Source organism: Heptranchias perlo, chromosome 37, assembly GCF_035084215.1.
Source record: "Heptranchias perlo isolate sHepPer1 chromosome 37, sHepPer1.hap1, whole genome shotgun sequence".
Classification (NCBI taxonomy): domain Eukaryota; kingdom Metazoa; phylum Chordata; class Chondrichthyes; order Hexanchiformes; family Hexanchidae; genus Heptranchias; species Heptranchias perlo.
Genome location: NC_090361.1, coordinates 2,282,454 through 2,299,167, shown reverse-complemented (window position 1 = coordinate 2,299,167; position 16,714 = coordinate 2,282,454). Strand labels below are relative to the sequence as shown.

The 16,714-nt window shown below is 45.0% G+C and overlaps 1 protein-coding gene across 1 annotated transcript; it reads left to right on the top strand.

Annotated features, from left to right (window-relative positions):
- The first annotated feature begins 1,855 nt into the window (after positions 1–1,855).
- cdc37 (cell division cycle 37 homolog (S. cerevisiae)) lies at positions 1,856–15,132 on the top strand. Its single transcript, XM_067972957.1, has 8 exons — positions 1,856–2,082; positions 4,834–5,115; positions 6,344–6,452; positions 7,406–7,521; positions 9,047–9,169; positions 11,415–11,597; positions 12,664–12,735; positions 13,714–15,132. The coding sequence occupies exons 1-8, from the start codon at positions 1,981–1,983 to the stop codon at positions 13,858–13,860; spliced, it is 1,134 nt and encodes a 377-aa protein (XP_067829058.1). The 5' UTR covers positions 1,856–1,980; the 3' UTR covers positions 13,861–15,132.
- The last annotated feature ends 1,582 nt before the right edge of the window (positions 15,133–16,714 follow it).

Here is a 16,714-nt window from a genome sequence, read left to right as displayed (position 1 = left end):
CGAATCTGCCCTCCTTTGGGCTGCAATATCCTGGAACTGTGGATGGGGGTTTGTTGCAGACCCACCAGGAGGCCCCCTGTGCACCAGGTGACCAAAGATGAAAAGCATGGAGGTGAAATGAAGCCAGAAATTGAAGAGCAGCCCCCTCAGATAATGTGCTGCAACATCTGGATTCAGTGGCTGGAAAGGCAACAGGAGTTTCAATCCTTTCTTTTCAGTTTTTCCATCCTGTCTGCTCTGATACTATCCACACCAGAGCTTCCAAAATGTCCCATTTTCTCTGCCTAGGTTTTCTTTAGCTGTGGTTATCGAGGCTCTCAGCCTTATTCACTCCATTTCCTGCATCTCTACTCTCACAATAAGAGCTTCCATTTATATAGCACCTTTCACAACCTCAGCAAGTCCGAAAGTGCTTTACAGACAATTAAGTACTTTTGAAGTGTAGTCAGTGTTGTAATGTAGGAAAATAAGGTATCTCTTGGCCTCATCTCCCATCCCATCTGACTTCTGAAGGGTCGCTACCCAAACTGATCATCTTTTCGCTTGACAGATGCTGACAGTCTCGGCATGTATTTTTCATTATTGAGAGACCGTAGCCCATCTCACTGCTGTTGCAGGATCTTGCTGAGTGCGTATCGGCTGCTCCATTTGTCTACATGACAAGTGACTATGTTTCAAAAAAGTCATTCATTGGCTGTCAATCCACATAAATGCAAGTTGTTTCTTTGAATGAGGTTCCCTCTCAGCCACATCCACCTGATACCCTTCTGTGACCGGTGGGCACTACAAGGAGTAGAGAGTCTCGGAGACACAAGCAACACTGTTCTTATTTCATTTTCTAACTTTCCTTTTGTTTTGTTGAGAAGTACTCTTTATGTTTAAATTCCTTTATTAGTTGTGCCTCTTAAAAATAAAAGGGGGGTCATATGTCAATTCCTTTTTTTCTGTTGATGACACTGGGGCAATCCAGTATCAACCTAATGGATCATTTAAAGGAAGAAAGACGTGCATTTCTACAGCACCTTTCACAACCTCAGGATGTCCCAAAACGCTTCACAGACAATGAAGTACTTTTGAAGTGTAGTCACTGTTGTAATGTAGGAAATGCAGCAGCCAATTTTGTGCACAGCAAGATCCCACAAATAGAAATGAGATAACGACCAGATAATCTGTTTTAGTGATGCTGGTTGAGGGATAAATATTAGAGGTAACCTCCTGCTGGTGTGTCGCTGTGCCCAGTCAGTATTGGTCTGTGCCACTCACACACCCTCCCACACACACCCGCCCTCCCTCAACCTCCCACACACACCCTCCCACACCCACCCCCCTACTCTCACACCCTCCCACACCTGCCCTCCCTCAACCTCTCACACACACCCTCCCACACCCACCCCCCTACTCTCACACCCTCCCACACCCACCCCCCTACTCTCACACCCTCCCACACCCACCCCCCTACTCTCACACCCTCCCACACACACCCGCCCTCCCTCAACCTCTCACACACACCCTCCCACACCCACCCCCCTACTCTCACACCCTCCCACACCCACCCCCCTACTCTCACACCCTCCCACACACACCCGCCCTCCCTCCACCCCCCTACTCTCACACCCTCCCACACCCACCCCCCTACTCTCACACCCACCCCCCTACTCTCACACCCTCCCACACACACACCCGCCCGCCCTCCCTCAACCTCTCACACACACCCTCCCACACCCACCCCCCTACTCTCGCACCCTCTCTCATTTTCCCGCCCTCTCTCATTTTCCCGCCCTCTCTGGCTCCAAGAAGGTGCCGCCTCTCAATGACGTCACCCCTCCCCCCGGGGGGGGGCCGGAAGTGACGTTCTCCCGGCAGCGGCGGTGTTGCCCAGGGAGTTTTCTAGAAGCGGAAGCCGGGAGTGAGCGCCAGAGAGGCGGCGAGGGAAGCAAGGCCCGAGGCGCGGCACGTCGCCCGATCCCCCCTCGCTCCAAGATGGTGGATTACAGCGTGTGGGACCACATTGAGGTGTCGGACGATGAGGACGAGACTCACCCGAACATCGACACGGCCAGTCTGTTCCGATGGAGGCACCAGGTGAGGGCCCGGCTCGATCGCCGCACAGGCCGCAGTGATCCAGGGAAAGCCCCGGGCCTCGGGCCTGGGAGCGGAGTTAATAGTGTGGAGAAAATACCACTCTCCCTCTGTAAAATACGACTGATAGTTACTGGGCTCAGTAATAGAAGGAATAGGGAGAGGGATCGACCCTTCCCCATCTTTATCTTTAATTATATAAGATATTAAAGGTCTAGGATCTGTCCACTTCCTGTGCCAACTTTTCCCGTTGGGAAGCTTTCTGTGGGTGTTTATAATGGGAATGTCCCATGTAAACAATCACCCTGTGATTGCAGCCTCCCGCCGCTGGTGGTGCTGTAGCGCCATTCAACCCCTCGAGGCTGTTCCAAAACCCTGACCCTGACCCTGCTGGATGTCCAGACAGGCAGACTTTCTCACACAATAATAGATCAAGAGCAGGAACCTGAGCACATCTCGCCCTCCCTGGTCTAGGGGCATTGCAACCGACTGTGGCACCTGTCTTGCCACAGCTGAGACCAGGTATCAAACCAGAGATCCTCTGACTCAGGTACATACCATCTTTGTCAGCTGAACCATTGGAGAGCTAGATCTTTCTGATCTAATCAGTACTTATAACAGGTTCTCCATTGCACGTGACATGCATTCCTGTTACGTGTGTAACTAATTTCCCAAATTTCTAAAATGCATATCAGTAGTAAACAGAAGCAGAGTGACTTACAGTGATATGGTGTTCTTTATTTGGAAAGTTTTAAAACTTGATTGGACTGTGTGAAGAGTTATCTTTATTGAACACTGTCCAGATCTTTGTGGATGGTGAACAATTAAGATCAACACTTAGAGATATGGGAACACCTCTTATGATTCCCTCACCTTTTTGAATATAAACATGATAGTCTACTCCAATTAACCTAACAGGATATCCGAGCACTTCAGAGCTCAAAGGGACAGTGTACTTTTCAGAATTACACAATTACACAGAACTACACACTTCTCTCCAAAGTGCTTATGTTGAACTATCCATTTTTTTTAACCTTATTTTATCCTTTTTAAGGGTAGTCAAGTCATAGGTGCAAGTATCCTGGGTAGAATTCCCTCTTCACTCATTATGAACTGGGAGTGCTGACCAATTATAGTAACGATTCACAGGCCATTATTGCTCCACGCTTCAGGTCAAACAAGGTCAAGGAAACCTCTTGCTGATCACCCACTGTCCCCCCATAACTGACAAATCAGTACTCCTCCATGTTGAATATCATTTGCAAGAAGTTCTGCAGAAAGCAGGAGCACAGAATGTCCTCCAGGTGGGGACTTCAAGGGATATGGGGATCAGGCGAGAAAGTGGAGTTGAGGTCGAAGATCAGCTATGATCTGATTGAATGGCAGAGCAGGCTCGAGGGGCCGAATGGCCTACTCCTGCTCCTGCTCCTTATGTCCAATGTCTACCAGCAATAGTGTCTCAGTAGTTTGAAGTGGGGGTTGGCTAGGAGAGCTTGAGAGAGTTGGAGCCTTAAGGTGATACAGGCCTGGCTTAGAATCCCAACTAACTGCTGAAGTGCTGACCTCGGATGGAAGCAGGACACCATTCTAATTGAAGATTGATAATTGACTTGGAGCACACTGGGAGAACTGTGAACGCTTCTGGACTCCATATTATAAAAAGGATGTAGAGGCACTGGAGAAAGTGCAAAAAAGATTTACAAGGATGATACCAGGACTGAGAGGTTATACCTATCAGGAAAGGTTGAACAGGCTGGGACTCTTTTCTCTGGTAAAGAGAAGGCTGAGAGGTGACCTGATGGAGGTCTTTAAGATTATGAAAGGTTTTGACAGGGTAGATGTAAAGAAACTGTTTCCACTTGTGGGGAAGACCAGAACTAGGGGCCATAAATATAAGATAGTCACTAATAAATCCAATAGGGAATTCAGGAGAAACTTCTTTACCCAGAGAGTGGTGAGAATGTGGAACTCGCTACCACAAGGAACAGGTAAGGCGAATAGTACAGATACATTTCAGGGGAAGCTAGATAAACACATGAGGGAGAAAGGAATAGAAGGATATGTTGATAGAGTGAGATGAAGTAGGGAGGGAGGAGACTCGTGTGGAGCATAAACACCACCTGTTGGGGTGAATGGCCTGTTTCTGTGCTGCACATTCTGTGTACTTGTACCTTTTTATGCTTTTTGAGAGAATAACAAATTCTAATCATCCATGCCAAATTCAGACATACAGCCGATAAACCAAAGATGTCGCTCGGATTTTAGTAAAATGCGTATGGTTGGGGTGTGAATTTTTCATATTTCCTGCAGGTTGGATGGACACTATTTTGTACATTTTGCCCGTCCAAACTTGGATTGTGTATGGTGAGAACATTGTGTACTGCATGAACATTGTATGAGGCGTGGTTGCTTGTGTGATTTTTATTTTGGGAAATATATTAGAAAGTGTAGGTAAACACAGGGTCCCACATACATCCTTTAATTAACCTCAGGCTATGTCTGTAAAGCAATCATACCTTGTGACCTTAAAGGGACTGAGCATTACGCATATCGCCACCTTGAATCAGTGTAATATGTTGTGTATTACATGGTATAATACTCCTATTCTTATAAAACATTATACCCTCTGACATAGTGTGGCAACACTGCATAATACAGTTTGCAAATAAAATGCTCTTTGTTTCTAAAATTCACTCTGATTGTTTCCGCAATTAACAGCTTAGAGAAATAGCACTTGTTCGTTTTGTGTTCCAGGCTCGGGTCGAGCGGATGGAAGAGGCACAGAAAGAACGAGAGGAGTACGAGAAGAGTTGTGGGGATTGTAAACGTAAACTCAGTGAGTGCCAAAAGAAGCTGAAGGAGTTGGTGCTGGTGGAAACGGACGATGCAAAGAAAGAGATTGCAAAGTTACAGGATGATCTCAAACAACTGAAGAAGGAGGAGAAAGAATGGGAAAAGAAAGGGGCGTCGCTGAAGAAGAAGGAGAAGTCAATGCCTTGGAATGTGGATACGCTGAGTAAAGAGGGATTCAGTAAGGTTAGCACAGATGTGTTAGCAGTTTGTTGAACCAGTGTTACATGTTGTTAGCTCATGGACTGTTAGAGCAGGGGTGAATTCCCAACATATGTCAGTGCTGTTCCTGAGTCAGTCACTGAGGTATGCCAGGGATGACTTGCCCTTTTTTTGGTGCTTTTCTTTTTTTCTCTCCTCCCCTCTCCTTGTGAGGGTGTGGTTCTTTGGATGCTAGCTATTGTCTGTTACCTTGCTTCACCCAATATCCACTTCCAGCAGCAGTTACTAGATGGCGATTAACAGTCAAAAACCTGGTCTGAATTTGTTTTGTGCCTAAATCGCCCAGGGATACAAGGCCAATTATTTGCCAACCCACTACCTCACTGAAGTTTAACCTGCCCAGCACAGACCTGGGACCTCTTGATCTATGTGGCTGAGTGCCTTTACCCACTCGGCAATAAGGCCATTTAAGCTCATTGTTCTCTGCTTTGCTTGACTTCCAAACTGGGAACTTTTAACTTGTTAATCCGGCTCTTCCACCCCCTCCCAGAGTTGTTTCTGCCAATTTTGGAATTTGCTACCCTCTGGTCACACATCATCACCTCCTCCCGAACCCCTGAAAGTACTGTTACCAGACAGTCAATGTATCATAAGCTACTGAGGTAAGCTGCTTGTCTCTCTGGGGAACAACGTGCTTTTTGTTTGGTACCTTCTGATGGAGTAACAATCTTCAAATTGGGACCAAGGGCTATTTTGCTACAATTCTGGCATAGACATGTTAACAAACATGCCACAAACCTGCTTTGTGTTTTTTAACTTTTATTTTCTGTTTTGGATCCTCCCTTCCTTGCTCTCCTGTATCACGCTGCAATCCCTAGTCCCTTGTACCTCTGTCTACTGTATCTGTACCCCAGTCGGCTGCTGCTCGGTGATCATCTATTTTCTCTGATTTGTACGCTATTCACATGTTATGATATTGAAGCCCTCCTGCTCCTTGTATATTTTAATAACCGAAATTGTAAGTAAGACCCTGATTTAATTACTGCAGGAACTGGCTATTGGTGATAAAAGGGAGCTAGAGTAAAAAAAAATCTGAAATAGATTTTTAAAAAGTCGGATACAATTGTTCTTCCGTTGTTTCAAATGTATTGGTGTGTAATTTTATTTGGGGAAGACTTCGGGTGTAACTGAGATTCACAGGCACAGATTGGACATTCCATAAACACTGATGTTTTCTGCTTCTGTCCTTCAGAGTGTTTTTAATGTAAAGCCAGAATCAACCAAGGCTGAAACAGAGGAAGATAAAGAAAAGAAACACAAAACCTTTGTGGAAAAATATGAAAAACAGATCAAGCACTTTGGTGAGTGGGAGTAACCTGTTCGTGGTTGGTCACAGTGACGATGTGCTGCATTTTTCATTAGCTTTCTAAATACCATTTCCTGTCCAGTATACGGTTTGAAATCTGGCACTGCATACAATACATGTGCTGTGACAGACACCACTCATACTGATGGTCAGTTGTTTGTGCATCTGAGATTCCACATCAATCCTGACCTCCTGTTGGATGTCTGTACTCTTGGGGGCTCTGTTTACAATGTACATAAGTTAGTTCTGAGCCTGCATGAACAAGACAGTCCCAGCAATTTGTGGATTATTCATTCTATTCCTATTGCATCACTTGTACTTAGTGCTTCCTCTTTAGTTTCCCATTTCCCCATTTGTTTTAAATCTCAGCTGCTTTTTCCATTATCATTTTCCTTTGCATGTGTCTTGGGGCTTGGCACCAGTTACTGAATTCAGTGAAATCAGCTAAACTTCATCTCACTATTGCTTATTAACATGAGTAATATTCTGCGTTGTTGACTTTGTTTCCAACATGAAAGCCAGCTCGTGCTTTTTCCTCCCTTTATTTCTCTTCGATCACAGTGCCAAATCCATTTTGGCCTTTTTTTTTTGCAATGTATATTTAGGAGCCATGTGCAGTTTACTGGTCAGTTTTATAATATGAGCACAGAACTAATTACTTAACAAGAACATCAATTCCCAATACGTCTTGATGGCGATACTGGATTGGTACACCAATAATTTTGTCTTGGGTCCCCTGCATGTGTGTGGATGTTATGTGAAGACATGATCGGGCTTGACTGATGCCTTTCACAGTCAAGTAGCACACAATACTCACTGTTCAGGTTCTTGCCTCAATGGTGGCAGATTGTTTGAGGTACTGGAGGGCTGCAGGGGCCTGTGGAACTGAAGCTTGGCCAGGGTCAGAGGAGGAGAAAAACTAACTTCCTTGCATATATGTACACACAGGCATGCTAAGACGCTGGGATGACAGCCAGAAATACCTGTCTGATAATCCCCATCTCGTGTGTGAGGAGACAGCCAACTACCTGGTCATCTGGTGCATCGATTTAGAAGTTGAAGAGGTATAGTGGCCACACTGCTATTTTGACTCTGCGTTTGCCAAATGATCAATATTATGATAGTACAAGCCACACTGGTTGGTCCTAGTCTGCATTGCCCAGCAAGTTAAGTACTTGCTAAGCTTCAGAGAATTGGACCAATGGAGAAAACCCAGATTGCAGCTTCAGATCAACCAAGCTCCAGTGAGAACCCTCCTTTAGAACTTGAAAAGCTCATCCCTGTTACCTTGTGTCGGAATTTGTGTAACTCAAATAGCTTTTGGTGATATTTTTATTACCCAGGAGGGTTCTGACTGTTGGTGAATAAATGTTGATGCATTGCAGAATTTTTCATATGAAATCTTGTACAATGGGAAAGTATTGTACTCTTGTTAATGTGTGCTACAGAAGTGCACTCACTTTTGCTAGTGATGCTTATCCCTTAATACTCGTGGTTTATGGTTGTATAATTGTGAAAATAACTACTTATGATAGGTTATCCACTGTATAATTCTACGTAACCTGCCTTTTTGAACCAGTATGTATGTAAGGTTTGTGTATTTCAGCTTCTGCAGTGTTGTTTTACACTGATGCATGTGGAGTACACCTTGGATGTCTGTTCCCTTCTTTCAGTATTTTGTCACTGCAGACAACTGGTGGAGCCCTTAAAGAAGGTTGGGGTGATATTCAGGGCATGGTTTCTAATTTAGACCGCCTAGAATGAAATGGGAATCCAACACAGGTGGTAACGGACTCTTGGGGTGGGGGTTTTACTTCATCACAGACAATAGGGCTGCAGGTGGATAGCATCTGGAGAGAGTGTTTCTGATTGCTTTGTCGAAAACTTAATTACCCCTTATATACAATGCATTAACTCCAAACACATATTTTCAGACAAGAAAAAATTTTAATTAAAAGAAACTTGAGCTCAAAGGAAGTCCTGTTCTGACCATAGTCAGAACTACCACTTCGCCGGACAAAGGACGCCCCCCACATTTATACAGTTCAATCAGCAATATCTGTCTATCATAGAATATAGGCGTACATGTACATTTTTATTGGTTCAAGTGGTTAGTCAATCAAGCAGGGAGCCTGCCTCCTCTGGACTCCATAGCTCATTCCTGCTTTGGCACGTAGCAGGCTTCGCAAGCTTGAGAACATTACCTCCCTAAATTCCAAAGCTGGTTAATCATAGGGCTGAAGTCAGAATCAAGGCTACATGGCCTCTCAAGAAACTGTATTCTCATTACATTATAAGCCAGCAATACCCTTATCTGGAGGGGGGGAGGCCAGACAGTACCAAGCACCTGGACAGCCAACTTAATTATCAACGTACCAAGGACAATTGTGTCTTTCTGTGTGTGTGTGAAATTGTAACTACCCTATGTATGGGAGTCAAGGAGTTAACATTGGTCAAATACCCATCATGCTTTTCTCTTTTTTATGGTCAAGTAACTGTTCACGTATTTCTACATTAATGTGGTCTTTATGGTTTTCCACAGCTTTTAGTTTGCAATATGTTAATTATGTTTCTGGGTTCCCTCTACAGAAACATGCACTGATGGAGCAGGTAGCCCACCAGACAATAGTGATGCAGTTTATCCTGGAACTTGCCAAGAGCCTTAAGGTGGATCCCAGAGCTTGTTTCCGACAGTTCTTCACCAAAATCAAGGTACAGAACTGGCTGCCGGTTAGCTTAATTTCAAGCAATTGGGAGTCCACGGCACGTGTTTATCCTGAATTATTTTGTGAGATTGACCCCCTGTGAAATAATTCATGTTTGCTCTAGTGATCTCGTGTATTATTAACTGTATAAAATTTATGTATCATGACCAATGATAAGTTGTAACACTGTAGTTGAACCAAGTGGTTTATAAATCTCAACAGAGCTGTGGTTGAATAACTGACTTAATGAGAAGATTTGTTCTCCTTTATTGCTTATAAATTTACATTTTTGTGCTGGCCATTAACTTGATCTTTGTGCTATTTTTAACACACTGTTCTATTTTTAACACACTGGTTAACGGATTTGCATGAAATTTCTGCCTGTGCTATTCTAACACATTCATTAGCTTGTTTGATGACAGGGTCAACAACTACATTTTAATGGAGAAGACAATGCACACATGCTAACAGTGTGGTGAAAATAGAGCGCACAGAAAATTGAACTCTGTTCGCATAGTTGATCAAGGAAATTATAGCTCCAAGATGACTCGGTCAGTAGATACACAGCCTAGAATGGAACTGAAGTTGCAGAACAGGACGGGTCCCAAGTTAAACCCCAATCTGTGCTGGGTTAATTGATTTCATTTGTGGTAGCAGTGAGATGCTCCATTTGCTCTCGGCCCCAGGGCTAGGGAGGGGAAAAATCAAGTCCGCAATCTTGCTTCTAAATAAGGTTAAAAGGCAGGTGGAATGATTGGACCAAGGCCGGGGCGGAGGGGGGAGAAGGAAGATGAGAGAAGAGAGGGGACAAGGAGGCAGGGAGGAGAGATGGTGAAGGTGGGGAGGAAACTAACTGGGGACGTGATCATGGCAATGGGGATGGACAGAAAGGCGGGGGGAGGAGTAGCCAAAGAAATGCCCCTTATTTGGGAGGTGTTTAGTAAAAATGACAGGGGGGTGGGGCAGAGAATTCCGGTGATTAGACCAGGATCCTGAACATTGGTAGGTGTTCAGTGCAGAGTTCTTTGTTCCTTATTCACAGACTTTAGCGTGTGTACTTTGAACATCTCATTTAGGACTGAGATGAGGAAAAATTTCTTCACTCAGAGGTTTGTGAATCTTTGGAATTCTCTACCCCAGGGGGCTGCAGATGCTCAGTTGTTGAACTTATTAAAGGCTGAGATTGATTTTTTGACCCGAAGGGGATCTGGGGATAGGGCTGGAAAGTGGAGTTGAGGTCGAAGATCAGCCATGATCTTATTGAATGACGGAGCAGGCTCGAGGGATCCGATGGCCGACTCCTGCTTCTATTTCGAATGTTCTTACAGGAACAGGGGTAGGCAACTCAGCCCCTCGAGCCTGTTCCGCTATCAATAAGATCATGGCTGATCTGTACCTCAACTCCATTTATCCGCCTGTGATCGGTATCCCTTTATACTTTTACCCAACAAAAAGACCTCTGTCTTAAAAATTTCAATTAACTCCCCCCAGTGTCCACAGCCTTTTTGGGGAGAGAGTTCCAGCTTTCTCTACTCTTTGTATGAAGAAGTGATTCCTGATTCACTGAATGATTGATTTCGTTCAAATTTTAAGTATGTACCCCCTTGTTCGACATTCCACTGGGGGAAATAGTTTCTCAGTACCTGCCCTGTTGAATCCTTTTGTCATTTTAAACACCTCGATTAGATCACCCTTCAACATTCTAAGTTCAAGAGAATACAGGCCAAGTTTATGGAACCTGTCCTCATAATTTAACCCTTTATGCCCCAGGATCATTCTGGTGAATCTGTGCAGTACCCCCTCCAAGGCCAATATATCCGTCCTAAGGTGCAGTGCCCAAAATTGAATGCAGTACTCCAAACGGGGTCTGACCACGGCTCCATACAAACAAAGCATAACTTCTTCCTCTTGGTGTTCCAGTCCCTGTGAGATAAAGGCCAACATTCAGTTAGCCTTTTTGATTACTTTTTGTACCTGTGCACTAGCTTTTAGTGATTTGCATACTGTTCGAAAATGTGTTTTTGTGATGAGAACAGAATTGGGCTGGGCTGTGATCCTTGTCTGGTTGAATAGCCTGCAGACATTCGCTGTCGAGCTCAGGGATGAAGAATAGCTGCTTGGTGAGGTGCCTGTGGAACCTGACCCAACGTGAGTTGGTGCGTTGTGCGGGGAGGGGGGGGATGCATTCTGAAATCATTGTATTGAACCTGTGATGTTGACTGAGATATTTATAACTACTTCCCTTTGTACAGACCGCAGATAAACAATACATCGAGGCGTTTAATGATGAGCTTGAAGCATTTAAGGAGAGGGTCAAAGGTCGTGCTCAGGCAAGGATAGAGAAGGCAATGAAGGAATATGAAGAGGAGGAACGTCAGAAGCGGATGGGGCCTGGTGGACTAGACCCTGTGGAGGTGTATGAAAACCTTCCAACAGTGAGTAGATTATTTTGCAATGATGCCCCAGCTCTGGAGGATTGTTGGAGCGGTTGCATAGAAGACCCATTAGATGCAGTATTTTTTCCTCCTTTTGTTCCAGTTTCCTTCCTTCCTTCTGAGATGGACGCCCCCAACTGTGTCTCTGGCCGGAATCAGCTAACTCCCGACAGACTTGGGAGTTGTACCTGAGTCTGGATCTGTGCAGCTCAATTGCATTTTACTAGTTGTGCCATTGGAGAAGCAGCTTCCTGACTTTGAGCTTTTTCTTCAACTTCTAGTTCACATCCCGTCACTTTTTCTGTTCAACGAAGCAAAACTGCTGGTTTCAAGACATTGCTAATCTCCCATGGCATTGCTCATAAGTCAGAGGATGTGCTGTTTTGAGGACAGGAACATGATACCATATAAGGCACACTGCATTAATCTGTTGCTGGGTTTAAGTTGGTCTGTCTCTCCAAATCCATCATGTCGAATTGCTGTAAGTGAACAGTCTGAGGTTGATCAGAGTTTAGTTGGTGTTTGATAAGGGAAGTTTGCAGGAAGGTGCTTTGCAAATCTTCAGGTCAGGAAAAAAACCCAGCACAAACTGCCTGGCTTTATCCCTTTTTATGCTTTTCACAGTGGAGTTGGCAGGTGCTTTCAACACTTCTACATGCAGTGAGTAATAATCTGCCCCGTATTGCCAGGCTGCACAAAGTTATTCCCATCATAGACCCTCGAGGCAGAAACCAGTATTGCAGAATTTTATTTTGCTGCCTCTTTACTCCCAAGCAAGTGTTGACCAAGGCCACTGATTTTCACAGAAAAATGGAGGGAATTGCGGAATTCCAGTTCATTGGAAAAATCTCAGAATGCAACATGTTAAAAACTGCATTTGACTCAGTTACTGTAAATCAGTGATGCTGATCATGAGCCTCATAATTGGCAATGATTGAATGACCTATGAAATTATTCCACACCCAATAAATAATGACAGAGTTTACAGGAAAGTTTGCTCTTTTGTTGTGCTGCTTCAAAATTTTAGAAAGCTGCTCATCGTTTTCCTAACATCCTGTCTTTGCAGGAGATGAAGAATTGCTTTGATGCAAAAGATATTCAGTTGTTACAGGATGTTATCAGCAAAATGGACCCAACAGTAAGTATTTCCTGCTGCTAATGCAATAACCCATGCTTCCGGGTTGCCCTGATAGTTAATTCTGTGCTTGTGTGCTTTTTCTTGGGGTACTGGTTCACCCCTATTTCCCACACCTCCTGATCTTGATTGTTGGAGGCATGGTGTCATTTTGGCACCACTTTTCCAAACCCCTCAGAGATTGGCTGTAGAATACCAGTGTGGATTGCAATGGCCAGGAAAATGTCCCTGGGGTGGGTGGGTGGGTTGGGGGGGTGGAGGTAGAAGAGAGAAGAGGATTTGAGAGAGGAAAGAAACATAATTTGAGTTGACAGTGTTTTGGGCAGGTTGGGTCACACGCTGAGTTCCTGATCTTCGCCTGGTCATGCTCACGGCTTTTTCAGAGCAGAACACTCTGATGGGGTGGTGTCCGGTATAGGAAAACTCCAGAACGAGGGAGGGAGAAAATACCTTTGTGATCAAAAGAATAAAAGAGGAGAGCCAAATGAGCACAATATAGCAATTAAAAGATGTGAAATGTTAATTTTGGATTGATGAGGATTCTGAATTGGGACACGTTTATAAGAGTGACAACGCAGCACTCCCTCAGTGACGTGTCGACCGAGACTGTGCTCAAGTCCTGGAGTCGGGTTTGAACCTCCAACCTTCCGACTCGGGGGAGAGTGCCACCAACTGGAGTAAAGTGGTCGCTTAAGATTGGGTGCTCTAATTGATCCGTGTCCCTGGCATCTGCTCAGTGTCCATTGTCCCCAGCTGGAAGCTGTGCATGTTTGGATATTGGATGAAGATCAGGCTTGCTTGTGGTGCCCTTGATGGTCATCTAACCTAATGATACTCCAGGTGCTCTCCTGAGAAATGGCCAACTGCGTGAGATATTGGAGGGGTTCCTGAAATTCTGATACTGTTTGTCATTGCCTTCACTGGAGGGAGAAATTCTAAATACTAGTATTAAAAGATGAATCTGCTCTGTGCTGTTTGCAGGAGGCTAAATACCACATGCAACGCTGCATTGACTCTGGGCTCTGGATTCCTAACGCGAAGGCTGCAGAGGAGGAAGGAGAGAAGAGTACAGAGGATGAGGATCCTCTGTACGAAGAGGTTAAAAAGGAAAGCGGTGAAGAAAAATAAACCTATTTTGTTTCTAGTATCTGCTAGTTTTAAGTGCTGTGTTGAGTTACAGACAGCATCCTGTTCACTGACCCTTAGGGGTTCACATAAATTCAATGTATCAGTCTATTGAATGAAAGGTTAAGTCCTGCACAAATCAACTGCTTTTTGTAAAAAAACACATGTTTTGAGACCATACGGACTGCTTCACTCCGATGCAGTAACTCTCTGGGTCAGCTGGCAAGTGAAATCTTCACAATTGTCAGAGTGAGTGACTGCTTCCCCATTGCTTCATTGAGTTAATGCTCGATGTGACGCTGAGCCATGCAGACTGGGAAGGTGCCACGTTCAGCTCCTGGTCAGTGCCGAGTTACCTGATGAGACTCTGCAGTGATACCCTCCTGAGCAGCCTCCCAATCCTCACTGTCGAAGCCTGTGCAGGAAGATTGATCACTTGGGAGAGGTACTGGAGAGAGAGCTGCTGTTGCCCATAGAACCTTGCCCCATATGAGTTACCATCTTGGGGGATGGGGGGGGTGGGGAGATAATTTTGGAAATAATACAATGTTTGTTGAAAATCCTACAAGGGAGTGGAGTGGGCGTGTCTACAGATGTCACTTAATTCAAATAATATTTGGGGAGAAATCGGGGAAAACTTCTGAGAAGCATATTTATACTCACAATTGGAACAGAAATAAAATGGAAAAGCCTACTGTTCTGTTTATTTGAACAATAACAAGTAGAATCCCTGACCTAAATTATTACTGACAAACTTAAATAAAAAATTCTGACTGGAAATGACTTCATATTTCATAGTGTCCTTGTTCCATGACTTCACGGGCAGATGTTTTACTCCCTCATTCTGAACACATTTCTGAGGTGATGGGGAGGGGAAAGCAGAATAATTAGCAAAATTGTGTAGGTTTTAGGATTTTGAGTGCTAGGTTTTTAGTACAAGATCCTTTTAAGTATGAGGTTAGGTGAGCAATTTACATCAAACAATTTCGATAGGTGGTTTTATTTTCAGTTCTTTTGAACTCTCAATAGAAACCACTCTCGTATTGTCTGTACCGGGTTTAATTCCTTGCGTTCTGTACATATATTTTAATGAAACCTGCGCATTGCACAGATTGGGGCTCAGAATGACTGTTTTGCTGAAGCTGATGATGCTGCCTGTTACTGTGACCTGTTTGATCTGGGGTGGTTGCTGCTTACGAGCGAGGTAGTTATCGTAACTTTTGTTTCTTGTTATTGGCCACCATGTATGCAAATAAAGAGATGTGATGCAGTAAATTGCCGCCTTGGTGTCATGTGGAGAATGGATGACAGTGCACACTTACTCTCGAAATAGAGCAGTTTCTGTTCGTGATGTCATTCTGTGTAGCCATGATGTGGAGATGCCGGTGATGGACTGGGGTTAACAATTGTAAACAATTTTACAACACCAAGTTATAGTCCAACGATTTTATTTTTAATCCCACAAGCTTTCGGGGGCTTTCCCCTTCCTCAGGCGGTGTGGAAGTGACAATTTCGAATCCTTCGCATTTTAAGATCACATAACAAAGCCTGGTGATTACTGCCCGTTGCCAAGGCAATCACAGTAAGCAGACAGAAAGGTGTCATCTAAAAGGCCACTGAATATACAACCCCCCAAAAAAAAAGAGAGAGAGAGAAGGAAGACAGTCAATGACCCGTTATATTAAAAACAGATAACATTTGTTCGCTGGTGGGGTTACGTGTAGTGTGACATGAACCCAAGATCCCGGTTGAGGCCGTCCTCATGGGTACGGAACTTGGCTATTAATTTCTGCTCGACAATTTTGCATTGTCGTGTGTCTCGAAGGCCGCCTTGGAGCATGTTTACCCGAAGGTCGGTGGCTGAATGTCCATGACTGCTGAAGTGTTCCCCGACAGGGAGAGAACCCTCCTGTTTGGCGATTGTTGCGCGGTGTCCATTCATCCGTTGTCGCAGCGTCTGCATGGTCTCGCCAATGTATCATGCTCTGGGGCATCCTTTCCTGCAACGTATGAGGTAGACAACGTTGGCCGAGTCACAGGAGTATGAACCGTGCACCTGGTGGGTGGTGTCCTCTCGTGTGATGGTGGTATCTGTGTCGATGATCTGGCATGTCTTGCAGAGGTTACCGTGGCAGGGTTGTGTGGCGTCGTGGACGCTGTTCTCCTGAAGGCTGGGTAATTTGCTGCGAACGATGGTTTGTTTGAGGTTGGGTGGCTGTTTAAAGGCGAGTAGTGGAGGTGTGGGGATGGCCATAGCGAGGTGTTCGTCATCATTGATGACATGTTGAAGGCTGCGGAGAACATGGCATAGTTTCTCCGCTCCGGGGAAGTACTGGACGACGAAGGGTACTCTGTTGGTTGCGTCCCGTGTTAGTCTTCTGAGGAGGTCTACGCGATTTTTCGCTGTGGCCCGTCTGAACTGTCGATCGATGAGAGGAGCATCATATCCCGTTCTTACTAGGGCGTCTTTCAGCATCTGTAGGTGTCCATTGCGTTCCTCCTCGTCTGAGCAGACCCTGTGTATTCGCAGGGCCTGTCCATAGGGGATGGCCTCTTTGGTTGCGTCCCGTGTTGGAAGACTAACACGGGACGCAACCAACAGGGTACCCTTCGTCGTCCAGTACTTCCCCGGAGCGGAGAAACTACGCCATGTTCTCCGCAGCCTTCAACATGTCATCAATGATGACGAACACCTCGCTATGGCCATCCCCACACCTCCACTACTCGCCTTTAAACAGCCACCCAACCTCAAACAAACCATCGTTCGCAGCAAATTACCCAGCCTTCAGGAGAACAGCGTCCACGACACCACACAACCCTGCCACGGTAACCTCTGCAAGACATGCCAGATCATCGA